This window comes from Doryrhamphus excisus, chromosome 19, assembly GCF_030265055.1.
Source record: "Doryrhamphus excisus isolate RoL2022-K1 chromosome 19, RoL_Dexc_1.0, whole genome shotgun sequence".
Lineage (NCBI taxonomy): Eukaryota > Metazoa > Chordata > Actinopteri > Syngnathiformes > Syngnathidae > Doryrhamphus > Doryrhamphus excisus.
This window is the reverse complement of record NC_080484.1, coordinates 10,150,973-10,171,557: the sequence shown is the minus strand read 5'-3', so window position 1 is coordinate 10,171,557 and position 20,585 is coordinate 10,150,973. Positions and strand designations below refer to the sequence as shown.

At 39.9% G+C, this 20,585-nt stretch overlaps 3 protein-coding genes across 8 annotated transcripts in view; 2 read left to right on the top strand and 1 right to left on the bottom strand.

Annotated features, from left to right (window-relative positions):
* The first annotated feature begins 79 nt into the window (after positions 1-79).
* On the top strand, positions 80-2,027 carry LOC131106789 (required for drug-induced death protein 1-like). The gene is made up of 2 exons (XM_058056206.1): positions 80-329; positions 1,333-2,027. Exons 1-2 carry the CDS (start codon positions 90-92, stop codon positions 1,468-1,470), a joined length of 378 nt encoding a protein of 125 aa, XP_057912189.1. The 5' UTR covers positions 80-89; the 3' UTR covers positions 1,471-2,027.
* A 217-nt stretch (positions 2,028-2,244) lies between these two features.
* Positions 2,245-3,527, top strand: tmem18 (transmembrane protein 18). The gene is made up of 5 exons (XM_058056203.1): positions 2,245-2,409; positions 2,502-2,619; positions 2,765-2,819; positions 2,897-2,990; positions 3,077-3,527. The coding sequence occupies exons 1-5, from the start codon at positions 2,287-2,289 to the stop codon at positions 3,173-3,175; spliced, it is 489 nt and encodes a 162-aa protein (XP_057912186.1). The 5' UTR covers positions 2,245-2,286; the 3' UTR covers positions 3,176-3,527.
* Positions 3,528-5,904: 2,377 nt separating this feature from the next.
* The window catches only part of acp1 (acid phosphatase 1), a 37,668-nt gene continuing 22,987 nt past the window's right edge, over positions 5,905-20,585 (bottom strand). The window contains exon 4 of one of the 6 annotated variants that reach the window (XM_058056202.1): positions 5,905-7,416. In XM_058056202.1, coding sequence (XP_057912185.1) covers positions 7,240-7,416 — 177 coding nt within the window. In that variant the 3' untranslated portion in view covers positions 5,905-7,239. The remainder of the gene's footprint in view (positions 7,417-20,585) is intronic. The other 5 variants (XM_058056201.1, XM_058056198.1, XM_058056195.1 and 2 more) reach the window with 5 other exon arrangements.

The following is a 20,585-nucleotide window of genomic DNA, read 5'->3' as shown; positions in this document are numbered from 1 at the left end:
CTGAGGAAACCCAAGTTTTTGTAGCCCCTCCTCCTCCTCCTCATTCTCCTCCTCCCGACGCTACATCCGCCAAAGCCTCCACAACCGCCATGAAGCCCAAAGGTGTTCCATGGAGGACGCTGCTGCCCAGAGATACAGAGACGGGACAGTACCAGCGACATGTGGACTGTGTGGAGGAGTGCGACCGTGATGAGATCAACACGAGTTGCAGGGAGATGCCGGGAGTGGCTTTCCTAACGGGACGCTACAAGGCGCTCATTGAGGAAGATATCCGATTTAAAGAGGAGAAGAAGAAGAGGAAGAAGGAAAAGTACAAAAAAGTCAAGAAGGTTGGTATAATTGTTATGCGCTGATGTTACCACGTGGACTAACTGATCTGATTTCTTTAAGAACATTACACATTTCAGACAGAACATGAGCTGGAGGACTTACTTTTCCAAAGCATCTTGACATCCTGTCCCCCTTTTGACCCCCACACTCATGGTCTGCCCTTTCCTGTTCCAATGAAGCAGGAGACAATGGAGTTTACAACGCTCCATTTTTAGGACTACTTAAAAAAACAAGACCCTGCTGTGCTTTTGTTGTTCAACCCTGCCTGTGCAGAAACATGAATCATCTGTAGTGGGAGGTTTAGGATAATATGCAAAAGCTTGAGGAAAATGAAGCAGGTATGCTGGAGCCTATCCCAGCTGACTTTGAGTGAGAGGCGGGGGGTACACCCTGGACTGGTCACCAGCCAATCACAGGGCACATATAGACAAACAACCATTCACACTCACATTCATACCTATGGACAATTTGGAGTCACAAATTAACCTAGCATGTTTTTGGAATGTGGGAGGAAACTAGTGTATATAATATTCCCCCAAAATATTCAGACTTTAATATTGTAAAGTCTTGTAAAAAAAAAAAATTCCTCAGAGCATTTTATTATTATTTATTATTATTATTTTATTTATTATTTGTACCCACTAAATGTTACTTATGTGCATAAAATATACTTTTTTGTGTGGAAATTATGACTTAATTGTCAAAATTTTACGTTAATTATCTTAAAAGCACTTTTTTCTCATGATATTACAAATACTTTGACTTTAAAAGGACTTATTTCCATAAAATTACACATTTTACTTAAAATTTCACATTAATTCTTATAAAATTGCACCATTTCCCCCTCGTAATATTAGAAAGGTAATCTTATAGAGTGATTACTTAATTATAATATTTCTATTCAATTCAATTTTTCGTCCATTTAATTCTTTAATATATTTTTTGGGGTATTTGAATTTCATGCAAACAATCTAAATATGTGTGTATATGTTTGTCTTCCAGAATGTTGGAAAGGCACTGCGTTCCACATGGAAATGCTTCATGCTGGGACTGCACAATTTTGCACTGGGCTACTCGACTCCCATTGCAGTGGCTGCCACCTTCATGCCTGACTTCAACCCGGGAAGAAGCACAACATAAACCCCTGTCCTCCTCATCCTCCTGTCTTGTAGATTGACATCCTACTCTTGGACTAGTTCCTTTCATTTTTTATAATATTAATTTCTATTGACACTATGTGTGCCTTGAAATGTGTGGTTTGATTCAAATTAAACTTGTGGGAAAAGAAAGTGCACCAGAACAGAAAAGCGAGTGATCAATAGTGTAAGTGAAAGCACTGAGTTGTGGGACGTGCATCTAATATGATGAAAACGTGTAGTGGTTACCACGGATTTTGCAAGTGATTATATGTGTCGGTAAATATCTAAAAATGTACATAAAACGCAATGCCTTTCTGTGTTTGTCATGATCGTATACGGTATAATAATTCCTGTGTGTATATATATATACACACACACACACACACACACACACACACACACACACACAGTGATCATTTCAAAAGTGTAGTACAATGGACACTGACATTTACGTGTGAGTATACTCTTTCTATTTTGGTTTGTATGTTTTGGTAACAGTCGCTTGGACTTTACGTCACTAGATTGTGTTTATAGTGAATAAAATTTGTATTCACGCAAAAGGTTGGTCGCTTACTTCTGACGTCACTACTATGCCTTCCTTGCTTCCTGCTGTTTACATGCATGTTATACAGAGGTTTTTTCGTGTATACTCTATTTTGTTTTAGTTTTTTTGTAATATCTGTTTTGAATTTTACGTCACTAGATTGTGTTAATATCTTATCTATATCTATAATATCTTGTATTTACGCAAAAAGTTGGTCGCTTACGTCACTCCCGTGCGACAAGATTCCTTGCTTCCGCTATTTGCTCTGTTTACATGCATGCTACAGCTAAGTTTTTGGTGAGGATGGCGACCCAAAAACCTGTCAACGTCAGTGCTGTGCCTATCGATGGTTTCAGCAATTTAAGAATTACATCAATATGGACTTTTCTCATGTCTGTAAGTTCAACGTTACCCCCTCAATTAAACATGCTTGTATGCTGTAAGCAAAACGCATCGCCGCTTCAACGTTTGTGTTTTCCGACTTTTAGGTGCAGTGGTCAGAGCCGTGGCTTATTGCCGGTTTAGTGTTTCACATTGTGTGTCTGTCCTTGACTGTGTTGACGTGCAAGTATTACAGAGCTCAGATCTGCCACTTCCTCCTCATAGGTACGTTGAAAAACGATGTCTGTAGTCTCTAACCTCTCAATGTGATGCAATGCAGCTTTACTACAATATGGATTTGCACCATGTGTAGATGTTCCTAATATGGTCTGTGAGTGTAATCATCTGACACGATCTTATGTCACCACAGTTGGCTTGGTATACAGTGCAGAATATTTAAATGAGCTAGCAGCCATGAACTGGAGGTACGTTACAATTTGTAGCACCTTTTTGTTCAATGTACTCAATCCTGTGTCCATAAATAAGCTGTCATCTATTGCAGGTCTTTTTCCCAATTCCAGTACTTTGATTCTAAAGGCATGTTCATATCACTCGTCTTCTCCATTCCGCTTCTCTTCAACGCCATTATTATTGTGGTGAGTAATGCTATCATTTTAACGCTATATCAAACAGAGATGTTTATGAATATTTGTGGGGACAAAAAAAACCCTGCTGTCTACAGACGGTGTGGTTGTACAAGACCTTCTCCACCATGGCTGAGCTGAAGACGCTGCAACTCAAGCAGAAGGCGCGGCGACAAGACAGAACAAAGACTGACTGACTGATGTGTTTGTGTCGGGTTTCACTGGCAGGAATTATTAAAATGCAAAACCTTTGCTAATCGCTTGATTTTTGGTGAAAAAAGTGTTAAAAGTCCCTAATGACTGGTTGTCTTTCTACAGCAAGCATTGAAAAGGTGGTGACAATATAGCAAAAGGTCCAATTGTTTTGTATTTAAAAGTTATTTTATATTGTTTACTTGTAACAATAAAGCATTTTGGGAGAGGTGTGTATTACTAGCATTGATTCTTGGTCTCCAGCCCACAACAAGCAAAAACCTTGACTCCAAAGTCAAATTATGTTAGCATCCACAGCATTATACCACAGTGTCAAATTATGTTAGACTCAACAGCATTGTTTGTTAAATTATGTTAATAAAATGTTAAAATGGCCAAATACAATCAAATATTTTATTTACAGTCTTACCTGTGAAAGGTAGTCACGTGAGCTCTCGTTTGGAGAGCTCAGTAAACCGTTCAGTATAATTCCATGCAGAACATGAATTAGCCATCTTCTCGTACTTTCTTGCCACATACAATATGGCGTTGCCGCCGACGTAGGATTCAGCTCTCCATGAGGCGTCTACGTCACCCGAGACACTCGCACATGCGCATCACGTCCACTTAACCGACTCACTAAACTCGTGAGCCCACGAGACACTGCAGGTTGTCTATCCAGGAAGTCACTCTAACGGCTGCTATTAATGATCAACACCTCCTCCGATTTAAGGGAAGGACCTCATCAATTAAAACACCTGTTGGAGAAACCGGTTAGAGAGAAAACCTGCAGTGTCTCAGCCCTCCATTGACACGTGGTCTACTGAGTCCAGGTTCGCGATTTCCTGAACCTTACTACTTTTTAATTTAGCTAGCAGCAGCAGGCTAAGTGAACGACTTAACAGAGTCGAATACCCGCAATTCTCGGTTCAGAAAAAAAACTCATTAACTTGAACGACTCGGTCAATACTCGACGATCACTGGAAAATAGAATCCACTCCGTCTATTCCTAACCTCGTGAACCAGGAAGTAACCTGACAACTCACAGAAAAATCTAAATGAAAACAAACACAACATTCGTCCTCATTTTTTAAATAATTCCGCCGACGATTAAGAGAATTTGTCGTTATATATTGTGAATTTGTCGTCTAAGACTCAATTCGAGCCCCCCTAACTTGAACGGTAAGATTACAACCATTGGCAGAAGTACTGGGTGGTGTTCATGAGTTTGTCACAAGAGGGCAGCATTGAGTAAAATACATCACATCCAGGCCTACTCAATACACACTTCCACTCATGGGTCATTGGGGTTATTTTAATGCTGAAAATTGTACAGGTGATGACTTTAACCGTCATTATATCTACATCAGAGCCTCGATTTTTTTCAGGTACTTTTCTGGCCTGAGAGGGGCTGTTTTTTTCAAATGTTGCAAAATGACATTTTCCTCAGTTCCATGGCTGTACGCAAAATCAAGTTAAGGAGAAATAATGGACCAAACAGATACGATATATAGCCCATGTTGAGAGTTGAAATATTGTTCCAAATACAGTAAATTTGTTTTAAAACATTGTTTTCTCATTTAGAGCACACAGTTAGCTAGCTTTCTAGGCCGGTCATAGCGCCGCCGCAAAAGGGGATCAGGGGTCGCCACGGTACTGATGCAGTGCCATTACAATGATTTGTTATTTGAGGTCAAATTAGAATGTTTGTCGTGATGTCGTGGAGTGAATGGACGACGGGTTGCTCATGCAGGTCGGTAACCCCTCCTCATCTATCATTTCCGCTCTCTATATTCTTCAAAAGATACCCGTTTGGGACGCTTTGGTGGACAATCCGTCACAAACATGTTGACAGTCTCACCAACATGTGTCTGTGTAACGTCTTCCTGCGGCTAGGGAGGTGATCGTTTACCCCCACCCCCGCCCTTCTCCCCCCGTCACCATCTTGAAGTCTCCTTATCAGATTGTCATGCATGGATCACTGTCTTTGCCATTGCAAAGGCAAGAGGGGACATGTTTACAAGAATGTTCACCTTCTATCACCGGGGGGGGAATTTGGACACAAACACCCTGAGACACACGGCCGGAGCAAAAGGGTCAGACTGGTTTGAGTGGGGAGATGATGGAGGGACGTAAGGACTTCAAACAGCAAACATATCGTCCCCACTTCCACGATATATTGACCCATTTATCAGGTATCATGACACATAAGTATGAAACGGGTAAAAAAAAGTGCATTTTTGGTTAGTTAGGAGGCTACCTCCTCCCTAAAAAGTGTGAAAATCAAGGAGTAACACGTTTGTGTCCATCTGTGACTTAGTTAGTTAGCCATCTTGCTACTTCCTGGTTTATGGAGAACGCCATTAAGATGTGAGCATCAGACGGACTACCATTTTTATTATTTAGACGCCAAAATAATAATTAAAGCCCGTATCCAGCACTGAAACAAACAAAAAAATATATCCCAATGGAAAGTCATAATTATGAGATAAAAAGCCGAAATTACGAGATAGAAAGTCATCATTATGAGATAAAAGATCATTATTATGAGATAGGTAAGTCATAAATACAAGAAAAAAAAGCCAAATTAATAGACATATTCATATTATGAGATATGAAATTCCTGATTATTTCAAAATGATGATATAAGTTGAAATGATGAGATATAAAGTCAAAATTATGAGATAAAAAGTCATTATTATGAGAAAGGAAATAAAATAAATACGAGAAAAAAGTCAAAATTAAGAGATATAGTCATTGAAGAAATATGGAAGTCAAAATTATGGCATAAAAAGTCCAAATGATGAGATAAAAGTTGAAATGATGAGATAAAATGTCAACATTATGAGATTTAAAGTAAAAATTATGAGATAAAAAGTCATTACTATGAGTTAGTTAAGAAATAAATATGAGAAAAAAAATTCACAATTAAGAGATATAGTCATAAAAGAAATATGGAAGTCAAAACTATGACATAAGAAGTCCAAATGATGAGATAAAAGTTGAAATGAGATTAAATGTCAAAATCAAGAGATAAAAAGTCATTATTATGAGATAGGTGAGTCATAATTATGGCATAAACAAATCAAAATGATGAAATCAAGAAAAAAGTCTTAATTAGGAGATAGTTAAATAAAAAATACAAGATAAAAAGTGAGATAAACTGTGAGATAAATTCATATTTAGGAAATAAGACGTCAAATCGTGAGCTAATAAGTCATAATTATGGGATGAAAGTCATAATAACATATAACGTTTAACTTGTGAGATAAATGTAATAATTATAACATTGTTGTCATAACTTCATTCATTTTCTACCGCTTATCCTCACAAGGGTCACGGGGGTGCTGGAGCCTATCCCAGCTGTCTTCAGGCGAGAGGCGTTGTACACCCTGGACTGGTGGCCAGCCAATCACAGGGCACATATAGACAAACAACCATTCACACTCACATTCATACCTATGGACAATTTGGAGTCGTCAATTAACCTAGCATGTTTTTGGAATGTGGGAGGAAACCGGAGTACCCGGAGAAAACCCACGCATGCACGGGGAGAACATGCAAACTCCACACAGAGATGGCGGAGGGTGGAATCACACTTAGGTCTCCTAGCTGTGTGGCCTGCGCGCTAACCACTTGAGGTCATATTATAATATATGAAATATGAAATTTCTAATTATTTGAAAATGAATTATGGGGCATTATATTAGTGTTGTCTTTTCGCCATTTGAGTCACAGTGGAACCGCTCCCCCACACTAGAAGGCCAATGGTAGAGTCCAGTCCATCTGAATCAGGGGTGTCTACATCGTAAATGATGATGCAAGGGCCACTTTGATCTCTTGTTAAGCAACACGTGTAGCAATGCTAAGCCCGACGGCTATTCTAGCCTTACTGTACATGTACTGTATGCTAGGGGAACACTTCCTATGTAATGACTTTTCCGACCGCTAGAGGGTAGCCTTTACATATGTGTCATTTATGGCAATGCAGTCAGGCTCCCGACTATTGCAATGTATTTATTCAATAAAAAGGAGGCTTATTCGCAAATGAGAACTTAATTAAGGGTCTCTAGGATCCTTTTGTTTGTTTGTTAGACGCCGTTTGCTGAGCTTTGCTTGGCACTGCTCGCGCCCTCATACATCTCACTTTCCACTCCCTGAGTCTGAAGAATGTCAGAGTTGCAACGTGCCCTCCTGAAGGTCTTGGTCTTACGAAAATAGCCTTCTGATGTATGATGCAGCTTATCTGCAAGAGAGCAGGAAATACCCTTGAAGGATGGGTCTGCTGGTAGAACATTGAGACGACAAATGGACAGGAGACGGGCAAAGGAGACATAAAACAAGAATGTGTGTGTGTGTCTTTGTATTCTTTTAAAAGTACAACACTGTAGCTAAATAGCGTAGAGTCACTTGCAAAATTATATTGGTGAAAAAAATGAGTTACTGAATGTAATATAAATATAATGTTTTAATGGCAATGCTTAAATGCCATTCGGTAATACTGCCTCTTTCTTGTCAGACCGCTCGCTGCTGATTGCAGAAAGCAGCACTTAATAAACTGTGGTTGGATCTCGTTAGACCGCAGCTGTGCCTGATGTTGTGGCCACGAGCAGTGTCAAACAGTTGAATCATCACTCTGGGATTTGTGTGTAAATTTTATTCCTCTCCGGATTCTACGCTAATTAACAATGTGTTCTGTGTGTATTTACAATAATTACAAGCTGTAGTGAGTGCAGATGTTAACATGGCGGCCTCGCACGTACAGACGAGGGCCCGTGTTGCATTAGGGTGCCTGGTTTTAGGGTTGAACATATGTAAATGTGGCAAAAATTCCATCCGCTAGTGTTCGTGAGACAGCGTAGCGCCTACACAATAAATAACCTGCACCCCACACCTTGTTCACGCCGCTATCGGGGTCCCATCGCCGGGGGAGTCATGATCGAATATGACTATTTTCACATTACACGACATCCCATCCCGCAATTCAAAGAGACCTGGCCGTGATGGATGGTGACGCATGAAAGAGACGCGATGCCGTAATGTGACATGAAATGAACACGGTCCTCTGATAGACTGCTTTTGTAGCGTGCTAAATCTCCGTCAACTAACTTTAATGCGCCATTACTTTCCATTCAAATCAACTCAAGATGTCCAAACACTTTGATATCCTTTACCTTTTCTTAGCAAATAGTTATTAGTGTTAATGGAACCTTTTTTCTCTAGTCTGTCCTCCTTTGTAGTGTTCACAGATCATGTGATCTGTGTTAAATGGTGTTTTTTTTTTTTACAAAAGCCCAGACGTGGTTTGGGCGTCCCTGGTGTAGACTATGCAGTCCCAGAGGTCTATTGCCCTGTTGCACATTACATTTGGGATTTATTTGATGCTATTTCTTATATGCTGCTTGTTCCACACAATCTCTTTTCATTAAGTATTTGAAAACAGTACAATAAAGTACACAAAATGGAGGTACACAAGATGGAATTTCCCCATGTGCGACTAATAGAGGCATATCTTAAAAATAGTAGTTACTAAAGAACTAATGACGAACTAATGAGGAACTAATGACTAAGGCACATATATTTAGAGTAGTTACTGAGGAACTAATGAAGAACTCGAGGCACTAATGAGTACAGTAGTCACAGAAACACAAAGATTAGAGTAGTTATTGAGGAACTACTGTAGAACTAAAGATGAACTAAGAACTAGTAGAGTAGTTACTGAGGAACTAATGAGGAACTAATGAGTTGAGTAGTGACAAACTAAGACACATATATTCAGAGGAATTATTGAGGAACTTAGTAGAGTAGTTACCGAGGAACAAAGGCACATGCATTTAGAGTAGTGACTGATGAACTAATTAGTAGTTACTGATGAACTAAGACACATGCATTTAGAGTACAGGAACTAATGAAGAATGAATGAACTAATGAGTAGTTACTGAGAACTAAGGCACATACATTTAGAGTAGTTACTGTGGAACTAAGGCACATACACTTAGAGAAGTTACTGTGGAACTGATGAAGACCTAATGAGGAACTAATGAGTCGAGTAGTGACGGAAACTAAGGCACATATATTTAGAGTACTTATTGAGAACTAATGAGTAGAGTAGTTACTGAGGAACTAAGGCACATACATACATTTAGAGTGGTTACTGTGGAACTCATGAAGACCTAATTAACTGATTAACTAATGAGTCGAGTAGTGACAGAAACGAAGGCCCATACATTTAGAGTACTTATTGAGGAACTAATGAGTAGTTACTGAGGAACTAATGATGACCTAATGAGGAACTAATGAGTAGAGTAGTGACTGAAACTAAGGCACATACATTTAGAGTACTTATTGAAGAACTAATGAGTACAGTAGTTACTGAGGAACTAAGGCACATACATATGAGCAGAGTAGTTACTGAGGAACTAAGGCACATACATACATTTAGAGTGGTTACTGTGGAACTAATGATGACCGAATTAACTGATTAACTAATGAGTAGAGTAGTTACTGAAGAACTAAGGCAATACATACATTTAGAGTGGTTACTGTAGAACTCATGAAGACCCAGTGAGGAACTACTGAGTTGTGGTTAGGGTTAGGTAGGTTCATTCCTAATGACCTAGTGTCATTTTGTGTACTTGATTGTAAAGTATTACAGTAACGTATTCTCCCTTCTATATCCTTGTAACTTTGGAACTACAGTTGTCGTTTATTGCGGTGAATTGGTTCCAAACCGTGTTAATTAACTTTCCGGATGGAATATTTTTGCATTCTGTTTTGGAGGGCATAGAAAATGTTAACGTTATTAATGTCTTTACTTACCTAACGTGACAACTAGACAGCTCAGTTCCGGGTTCCATGCCGTTATTTCATATTATTTCCCATGTTTCTTTCTTTCCTGCTCTTGCACTACTGCCACTAATAAGTGTGATGATTTAATTCAGCCGGTGGCGTCGTTCCTTTGATGGATCAATGTTTGTTTCCTGCATGTTTGTTAAGGTCATGTGCCATCTGTGTGTGTTTTGGCTCCATGCTTCTGCTAGTTTCCTTTTTTGTGGTCTACCGATGTGAGAGGTGGCTAAAGCTTCCTTTACCCTCACACTTCAAGGTGCGTCACTCAGCCAAATGAAGTCGCTCGAACCGAGACGCACTTTCGATTTGGAGGCGTAGAAATCACCGTGAGAGGACGCAAATTTCCAAGATGAGTTCCATCTCATGAATTTCTCTGAAGTGGGAAGAAACCTCTCTCCTCCCTCTCTCTCTCGCTCTCTCTCTCTCACAAACACACACACAGTGCTGATTACCGTGTGTGTGTGTGCTTCCTGAAGGACATGGACAAAGAGGCAGACACAGACCTTCACACTCATAAAACATACTTCTGGATTCATTTCACATTCAGGAGTGAATCCTTGGTTTGCTGGCAGCCCCAAAGTGTGAGCGGTAGGAGTGACTCACTAGTACTCAACTAACCACACTCAAGCTGTTTGTTTAACTTTCATCACTGACCACACACACACACAGTTGTCCAGAGTTGAAGGGATAGTTTCAAAAGCAACCATGTAGACCAGGGGGGTCCAAACGAAGACCCCTCACATTACTTTCCTCATAATTACCGGTACCAATTATCGACCTGATACAAGCATCAAAATATGATATGCAACTTATGCAACTTAAATAGCAGGATTACTTTTGCAACGAAACATCATCAGTAGGGTAAAACTAACCTGTCTCACGACGGTCTGATACGGTCTAGTATCTCGGGGTGGTGCTCGATTCAAAAATGCTGTTCCGTAAACATGCTGAGAAAATAGTAAAAAATATTAATTTTAATATCCGTAATTTTAAACATATTAGAGCATCTGTGACTGATAAAGCAGCGTTGTATCAAAACGTCCTGTCAGTCCAGGGTGCAAAGATTTGGAACAGGTTTCCTTTATCAGTGAGGGACTGTCCAAGTCTGCAATTATTTAAGAAACAGCTCAAACTGTGGCTGAGAAATACGCAGTCATGTGAGCATGTTGGTGCAAAAGGGACTTAAACTGGTATAAACTGGTGCAATAATATTCAGTGTAATATGGATTTGTGCAATATAAACAGGTGCAATAATATTTAGTGCAATAGTAATTTGTGCAATATGAACTGCAATATGAACTTTGCAAGAATGTTCATTAATATGTGCTGTTCCCTCTTTAAATCAATAAAAAAAAAATAACATTATTTCTCCGCACAATAGTCGAATATTATTCTCATGACCATTTTATCGTTAGAGTATAACTTTTTTCTCGTCATTTTTTACTTTATTCTTGTAAAATTACTGCACATTTTGCTGTTTTTTCCCCCAAATATTTTAACTTTATTCATGTTGATTTTCTGCTCAGACTTCATTTCCATAATATTGTAATTGTCCAAAAAATACAACTTTATTTTGTTGTTTTTTGTCATAATACTACAACTTAAAAAATATATATTATTGTATTATCTGAACATTTGAACATTATTTTTCCTAGTCATGATGTGCGACATTTACGTATATATATCACTATACTGACGGTTACTATGGTACCCACTATGTCATTGTATGGTCATATCACCTCGTACTTCGGTATGTGACAAAAATAAATAAATAAATAAAATATACAAAATAATTAAAAAAATCACTTAAATTATATTAGGAAAGCAGGAGGTGAACAAATCTAACAGTTACTGATTGTAAAAGTACCAGATGGAGGGGTAGGATTTAATAAGATTTGCTTTTTCCTACTCCTTTTGGACATATGGAACTGTGAACTGATTATGTGATGCATTCAATTGCAACCTGATGCACGTTCAAATGAAATAAAACCATTACCATTACCATAGTTGTTAGTTGCTTATACGACATTGTGCTTGATAAGAGGCCATGTGGGTTAACCATTAATTCATTCATTTTCTACCGCTTAACCTATCATGTTCAAATTGTCCACAATTGTCTTAATGTGTGCAGCGGTTCAGGAGTAGAAGCTAAAACAAACAATACAGCAGTAAAACTCATTTACTTTTATGCCCAGAGTGATGGCTCTTTGTTATTCCGGTCAGGTTTGGGGTTAGAATATCATGTCAGTTGCACAAGGGTCAAGTTATCCCGTTCGGTCATCGGAATGATGGCAGTAGCGGGAAATCTGACCCATCACACACACACACACACACATACATACACGAGGACATGATGGATGAAATATGTGTGCTGCTCCTCTATTGTCACATTTCAGCTTAATGGGAGGTAAATAACAACAAGGGAGTGAGACATCCTGTTTGCAAAGTCAAAAGGTAAAATGATGACCTCATTAGTTGATGAAGCATACAATGTCACAGTTATGTAACAATTATTAATGGAATGGTGACATCAAGGAGATCTAGTAGATTTAGCTACAGGACATAAGTGGTTGCCAACCGTGCCATTTTTTATCATTTTTGACACCAAGCATGAAGCTTTGCAGCAAAGAAGAAAAACAGTGCACTTTTCATGTTACAAATTGGTGTAACGTTTATAAACTGTATTATTTTTGGCTGAATTCATCTTCCAGTTTTTTTCCAGTCATGGGTCGCGAGTCAGTGGCATGTTTGACTTGGCTTGGTTTTTAGGCTGCCTTGGGACTCTGCAATGGATGGGGGCTGGGGCCCTGGACCTGGGAATGCAACCCCTGCCATTCTGTGTATCAGTGGCATTATGGTACATTTCGGATTTAAGTGAAGTGACCTAATCCATCTGTTAGTACCACCACTATCACATTACAATTATACAAACCATCAATAATACACAAAAAGGCAATGCAACAATGCATGGCATTACAGAATACCACTACAGTCATCCCTCACAATATCGCAGTTCGATCATCGCTCCCTCATTGTATTGCATTTCTTTCTGATATTCATTAATTAAGAACTGTGATTGGCTGGCGACCAGTTCAGGGTGTACCCCACCGCTCACCCAAAGACACCTGGGATAGGCTCCAGCATACCCCCACGGCTCTAGTGAGGATAAGCGGCATAGAAAATGGATGGATGGATGAATTAACAAAAAGTTGTCGGTTCTCCTCCCAATCTGTGTGGAAGTGGTACGTTTCTGACTTCTTAAGTTTAGAAGAAATAACCGGTTAGCTCACTAACTAGCTTGTTCACGTGTCCCTGCAGCATAAGAGTTGAGCAATATGTTGTAAACAAAGAATAACAGGAGTGTAAAGGTGATGATATGGATGCTATTACATGTCTGCAGGGCTAATGTTAAAAAAAAGTAATAAACAGATTTTCCATGTGCTAACTACAAAAATATTCCTATCCTATATTGCGGAAATTAATTTGTCATGGTTGGGTCTGGAGCCAATTAAACATTATAAACGAGTGACTGCATTAAAAACCAAGCTAACCATTTTTCTTCCAATCTATCATCTCTATATGAACTTTTTTGCTATTCAGAATAATGAACAAATCTGTGTCTGCCCTATCGTAATTTCGGAACAGGATTACGGGCACTGCATAACTTTTGAGTGTGGCATTCTGACATTAACCAATCAGAGGACCGGAAAAAGGGATGAAAACACCCCCCACAAAAATCTTCGACCCCATGGCTGTGCAGGCAAATACGGCTACTGTTTACGAGAAGTCGCCGTAGTGCCAACCGGAGACGAATCCAGTGTGAGTTCCTATTCATCCATTCATTTTCTATGCCTGTTGTCACCATTAGGGTCGTGAGTATGTTGAAGCCAGCCAATCACCATACACACTCACATGTTTTGAAATGGTTCTAAAATCATTTTTGCATCAACTTCCTCAATCACTTTTGAAACCGCTCTAAAGAAACAGCAACATAATTTTTTTTTAATTGGGCCACAAACAAAGAGGCCTGCAGACTATGACATAAGATGCCTGAATTGATTTTACTCAGAACCGCATCACCAGAGAAGAGTTTTGAGGGTATGATAATTCTGTTGATTGCATCATTAATGATGGCATACAGTAAATGTTGCAGCGCTTCCAAAGAGCTCAGCTGATGTATGCTGCCTGAGTGCCTTTTTCCGTGCAGGAAATAAAATACGGCTTTTCTATGGAATACTGTTGTCAAGCCGCAGCTTTCTCGGAATGAGTATAATCGCTGACCTGATATGGGATCTGTGCATACTTCAAAAGAAATGTTCATATGATACTACATCAAATAGGGTTGCAGTTCATGAAATACGCTATGAGTATGACAACAAATACAATTTGTACTCCTTAAGAAAATAATACATCTCTTTTCTTCTTGATGTGCTGTCAACAATGCATAGTTTAAAAGTCCACTATTGATCAAAACTGACATTCTAACTGTAACGTCTTCTTAGAGTGTGTTTATGGGTAACAAATGTCAGCTAAATTGCTCCATTTTCATGACATTATGAAGGAAAAACCTACTTTCTCATGGATATGATCTCACCTCTAGCTAGCTAGATGAGCCTGCCCAGTGTATAAGGTTGATATCTAACTGCTGTAAATTTAATAAATACAAGGGGGTGACAAGATCTTGCCAGTTTAAAACGTGACAAGATTTCCCGTCCGGAAAAACAATACAAATCTGGGACAATAATAAATTTTAAGTTTTCATATATTGCCATGTGCATACCTGTCTGTTTTCCTCATCTCTAGCCTCCAAACAAGTAAACTCTGTGCATTGGTTTCAGCAATAGAACAACGGCATGAACAGAGTGAGCCCTTTCAGTCAGTGATACAGTCTCTTTGTCTCTGAGGGTGGAGGCGGGGTCGCTAGCATACACAGAACACCGAATAGTGAAATTAATTCAATATACTGTCATATTTTAAAAATATTTTTCCATTGCACTTTTCTTAAAGGGGACCTATTGTGCTTTTTCTACTTTTCTAACCTAAAAATATAGTTAGAATGTTGTATTCTTGTGTTAAATGATGCCAAAGTTTCAGATAATGAGGTTTGCGCATTCAAAAGTGATCCCTGAAAGAAGTTTGGGATGGCTCAAAACGCTCTGTTCCAGAGGGCGTTGCAAAACTGTTCCTTTGTGATGTCACAGAGGAGCGGGCTTCTGTATATGGGCTTGGCTGTAGGCGCAATACAATCTCTCCCCTCCCCCAAGCTGTGCTTCTCTGTTTACGTTGCTAGCAATGGTTCGTAAGGGAAAGCCATATTTGTTTATAATTCCTAAAGAGGCCACCATCAGGCACAAATGGTTGGAGTTCCTGATTCCCGACGAGCAAAATAAATGCATTTCACACTGGACTGTTTTGTGAACATGGGCGCCATTCCAATGTTACTTGGACGTGTGGAAGAGTCAGAAAAGCATGAGTAAGTAACAATTTATCAGCGGTTTATTTTATGTAAAGCATTTTAAAAAATAGTTGTTTTAATTTCATTTAAGCAAAAGCACTTGTCTATGTAGCATTATAGAGTGTGCATACAGGGAGCGGGGTTGCTAATAGCTGTTTCCCACCACAATCAGTGGCTCTACCCAGGTTTTTACTAGTAGTCCTGCAAAAAAAACATTACACATTACCGATGCGGTAGAAAAACACTAAAATGCTAAAGCTACTTAGCACTGAGAGATGTCTTAAAGTAATCGCTTTTCTTTTTTGGGGGATTTTACGGATCGGATTCAGGATCCAACACATATGGCTGACATTTAAAAAAAATAAATTGCCATTTGTTATCAACTCCTATACCGTTTACCAACTCCGATAAAGTTGGTTTTGCAGCTAGCGGCACAAGCTAACGTCTCCTGAGGGTCTCCACAGAAGTCATGCATGCGTGCTGTCCTATGCAAAGTGATCAGGGAAGCATGCTCGTATCGATTGCTACGAGGTGGCCTGACATCTGGGAAGAGCTTTTTTTTTTTTTTTTACTGTACCACATAAGCGCGAGTATCAATATCCAATGAAGAAGGTGGAACAGTTACAGCTGTTACAGTGGTGCTGTCATACTTTGGGTCAACGAAAGATCCGCTGACATGAGGTCACGGCGGAGTGGGAAAGTCTTCCACTGTACATAATCTGGAAATCAATTTCAAACTTCAGCGCTGTCCTCACATGTCCTCTTAATGTCAAACCGTTGAAAGAAAACCCATTCTGTCTGGCTAAACAATAAATTCCGTATGAAGGAAAGATAATATTTTCTCCTCAGCTGCTGTCAATTGCAGATTCACCATATTAGATTTATTTTACAGTATAATTGACTCAAGCAAAAATATACAATCCAGGACTGTCCGAGAGGAGACATCCAGACTCCATCGCTGTCAACAACATTGATTGCAGGTTTACATTGTCTCCCAAAAGGCACAATTATAACAATACTAATAATCATAATAATAAAATGGGGTACTGCTGTGGCTGGACTCCAGCTAAAACTCAACTCTGAATCTACTTCCTGTTGACACGCCCGGAAGATATTTATTGAAACAGACATGAGCACTAGTTGTATTTATGTCTTATACAAGTTATTTTCTCTGATTATATCTATTATATAGGGTAATATGAGTGTAAATGTGACTATAGGGGTGTTATTCTATATCTAGAGGGCTCTAATAATATTAAAATAACTTCAACAATGTTGCTCTGGGCGGCACGGCGGTCTAGTGGTTAGCGCGCAGACCTCACAGCTAGGAGACCAGGGTTCAATTCCACCCTCGACCATCTCTGTGTGGAGTTTGCATGTTCTCCCTGTGCGGTTTTCTCCGGGTACTCCGGTTTCCTCCCACATTCCAAAAACATGCTAGGTTAATTGATGACTCCAAATTCCATAGGTATGAATGTGAGTGTGAATGGTTGTTTGTCTATATGTGCCCTGTGATTGGCTGGCAACCAGTCCAGGGTGTACCCCGCCTCTCGCCCGAAGACAGCTGGTATAGGCTCCAGCACCCCCGCGACCCTTGTGAGGAAAAAGCGGTAGAAAATGAATGAATGAATGAATGTTGCTCTGATCAACCAATCAGAGCCGATGCGGCTACCTGGTCCTGAAGTTGAATTAGAAACAGCCCCTGTGACAGGGGCCAGCACTCCTGATTCTGAAGGGCTTGGGAATATCACATTGATATGGCAGCTGAAATCTGATTGGACAGAAGCGGTACCAAGACAAATAAAGACAATAGACTGTTGGGAATAAATGCTAATACTATCGAATACTAGAAGATCATAGTGAGACTGGTTAGTTTTAGCCTGCTGATGATGTGTTCTTGCACTAGTAATCCTTCTTTCAATGTAGGTCAGTGCTTCTGGTAGTGGTTAGACCAGGGGTGGGCAAACTACGGCCTGGGGGCCACATGCGGCCCACTAAGTGAATCCGGCCCGCCAGTTGTTTTCAACTTTTGAGTATTTCAACTTTTAACATACAAACTGGCAACATGACTTGCAAGTCGGATGTCTTATTCAGTAAAAAAAACAAAAAAAAACAAAAAAAAACTGTAAAATTAAATTACAGTTTGATGTGGTCTGATGTTTAAAGTGCTCCTGAAAAAAGGAACATGAGAACATACAGCTGATAGTATAACATTTTTATAGATAAAATGTGACAAATAATTCAAGGAGAGTGTTTTAAATATATGTACTGGCCCACCCGACAATTTTGTTAACTCAATGCGGCCTATGAGTCAAAATATTTGCCCACCCCTGGGTTAGACCAACAGAGAAAGCTTAGCATTAACATTAGCATAGCATGTACATTAAGAATCAATACAACAGCCCTAGAATAGCCTAGCCTTCTGTGGAGACTTCCACTAACCTATGGCCGATGGCTACCCACTGCTCCTCAAAGGGATGGTTTAAACAAAGAAGTAAATTTTGCTGTTCATGTGACAAAATAAAGATCTCTCTTTGTATAAAATGATGATCAAAAGAAGCAGCAAAATGTAATATTTATAGCACAGTCCACCTTGTATAGTTCAATGATATCAGTCCACATTGCACAACAATGAAGCAGGACGTATTGTGTTTTAAGTAACTGATAAGAAAAAACAAGTATGACTGACTGACGAGGCCAGCAGTAAACACGGCAATAAATGGCCTCGCTTGTTGACACCAGTCCTTGTAGACTGCAGTAAAGGCAACAAAACAGGATTTTCACTGTGCCCTTGAAGCTTCCATTAATGTTTTAGTTGAAAGCACATGAGAGCCTTTGAGGGAATTGTACGCCGGCTAGGTCCTGGCTTCCATCCAGAAAATATCAGCTGCTAAAAAGATGATTTGAACGCCAAAGGGGTGACTCCTCCCAACTTATTGGCCCGCTTTGTGTTTACTTGTTGTTCACAATCGATAGGGGGCTCATCGAAGTTACTGGCAAACGCTGAGTAAAAAAAATGTTTTTTGCGGTCTCTAATACAATATTAATACCTTTGGGTTTCTTCATCGTAATGGATCGCCATGAAAATATTTTTATTGTAAAAATGTTTGATTCACAATTCGTCATGGTCATACTTTATCTAGTTGTGAATTATTGAATTATGATATCCATTTTGATCGTAGGTAAACTTTGAACATGTGAATGGGGGCGGGGGTCAACATCAAGTGATGGAAGCTAGTACAACTGTTCATCCCCATCGTTCCTGTCTGTGGATTGCGGATTAGGATCTTCAAAATAAGGAAAAAACAGATCTGCAAAAAGCCCCAAAGGAACTCTTGAACTGAAACATTGTTGTTTTTTCCATCTTTTTCTCAACAGATTGTGTCTAATTCATTTCATGTTTAGTCGTTTATTATTATGGTGCTACAAGACTCCAAAGAACACAAGTAATCTCTTGACGACAGCTAAACTGAGGTCTCGGGTGACCTCCTTCTTCTCAAATAGTGTGGTGGGGTACTGTCAAGAGGGCGCAACAGTACTCCTCAACATGCAATTTGACTCTTGAATACACTTGTATGCTCTCCATTTTGTTGCATTTTCCTGGTTTCAGTTTCAACTTCAGTCTGTACAGTACAAATCATTCATTCATTTTCTACCGCTTTTCCTCATGAGGGTTGCGGGGGTGCTGGAGCCTATACCAGCTGTCTTCGAGCAAGAGGAGGGGTACACCCTGGACTGGTTGCCAGCCAATCACAGGGCACATATAGACAAACAACCATTCACACTCACATTCATACCTATGGACAATTTGGAGTCACCAATTAACCTAGCATGTTTTTGGAATGTGGGAGGAAACCGGAGTACACGGAGAAAACCCACGCATGCACGGGGAGAACATGCAAACTCCACACAGAGATGGACGAGGGTTGAATTGAACCGTGGACTCCTAACTGTGAGGTCTGCACGCTAACCACTAGACCGCCGTGCCGCCCAGTACAAATCAATGAATAGCTATTCATTCTTTCATCCATCCATTTTCTATACTGCTTATCCTCACTGGGCTCGCGGCGGTATGCTGGAGCCTATACCAGCTGTCTTCGAGCGAGAGGCGGAGTACACCCTGGACTGGCCGCCAGCCAATCACAGGGCACATATAGACAAACAACCATTCACACTCACATTCATACCTATGGACAATTTGGAGTCGCCAATTAACCTAGCATGTTTTTGGAATGTGGGAGGAAAACCCACGCATGCACGGGGAGAACATGCAAACTCCACACAGAGATGGCCGAGGGTGGGATTGAACTCGCGTCTCCTAGCTTTGAGGCCTGGGATATTATCAGCGAAAAAAAATTATGTCCCTTGCGGGGGTGGGGGGGCATGACAGAAACTGATTGAGAAGCACTGCTCTAGAGGTACGTTTATCAAAGAATGTTTGGGAACATATGTTTTGGGATCAAATTCTGGAAAGTGGCGTTCGAGTCCAGAGGTTCCACTGCGGATCGATAAGCTTGTCGGTGGGACAGATGCGCAGACAGTTTGCTCGAGTTTGCCTAAGATCTGAAGAATGGTGAGTCATTAGGTTTACACACAGGACTCCATGACTCACTTCCCTGAATAGAATTATTGGCATGAGGATGTGCGTGTGTGTTAGAGACTGCCTAGAATTAGAGAAAATGGGAAATATAACACATCTACAATGAATCCTGCCCGGGATAGGTCCCGAAACAATTTAAACCCCTCTTCTAAACTGAATGCAAATGAAGCATAAAGCATGTGGGATCATATTAAGACTAACTGAGTGTTTGTGGTGAACTTCAGATTTTTGTTTCTGCATATTTGTGGCTGTGATGCATAAACTGACTGACTGAGACGGAATTATGACTGTGGTGATGATCAAGTTAGAAATGCTTTTGATGATTAAAAGCACAAATATATTGTCCTCAGGGTGGTTATGTAGCTAAATACACCTTCAGTATCATCAGCAAGGCACGTGTTATCTTGACTTGTCATATTTGGGATTGTTGATATATTGAAAAGCAAAGGTCACAACGAAAGAAACGCACAGAGGGCGCATGTGTTGATTTTGGAGCTGTAGACCGGCCGCA

Excerpts from the sequence above, each read along its gene's own strand:
- tmem18 (XM_058056203.1), top strand. The coding sequence starts at position 2,287 with ATGCATGCTACAGCTAAGTTTTTGGTGAGGATGGCGACCCAAAAACCT. Across the intron at positions 2,410-2,501 it reads TATGGACTTTTCTCATGTCT|GTGCAGTGGTCAGAGCCGTG; the intron begins GTAAGTTCAACG and ends TCCGACTTTTAG. Across the intron at positions 2,620-2,764 it reads CTGCCACTTCCTCCTCATAG|TTGGCTTGGTATACAGTGCA; the intron begins GTACGTTGAAAA and ends ATGTCACCACAG.
- LOC131106789 (XM_058056206.1), top strand. The coding sequence starts at position 90 with ATGAAGCCCAAAGGTGTTCCATGGAGGACGCTGCTGCCCAGAGATACA. Across the intron at positions 330-1,332 it reads AGTACAAAAAAGTCAAGAAG|AATGTTGGAAAGGCACTGCG; the intron begins GTTGGTATAATT and ends TTTGTCTTCCAG.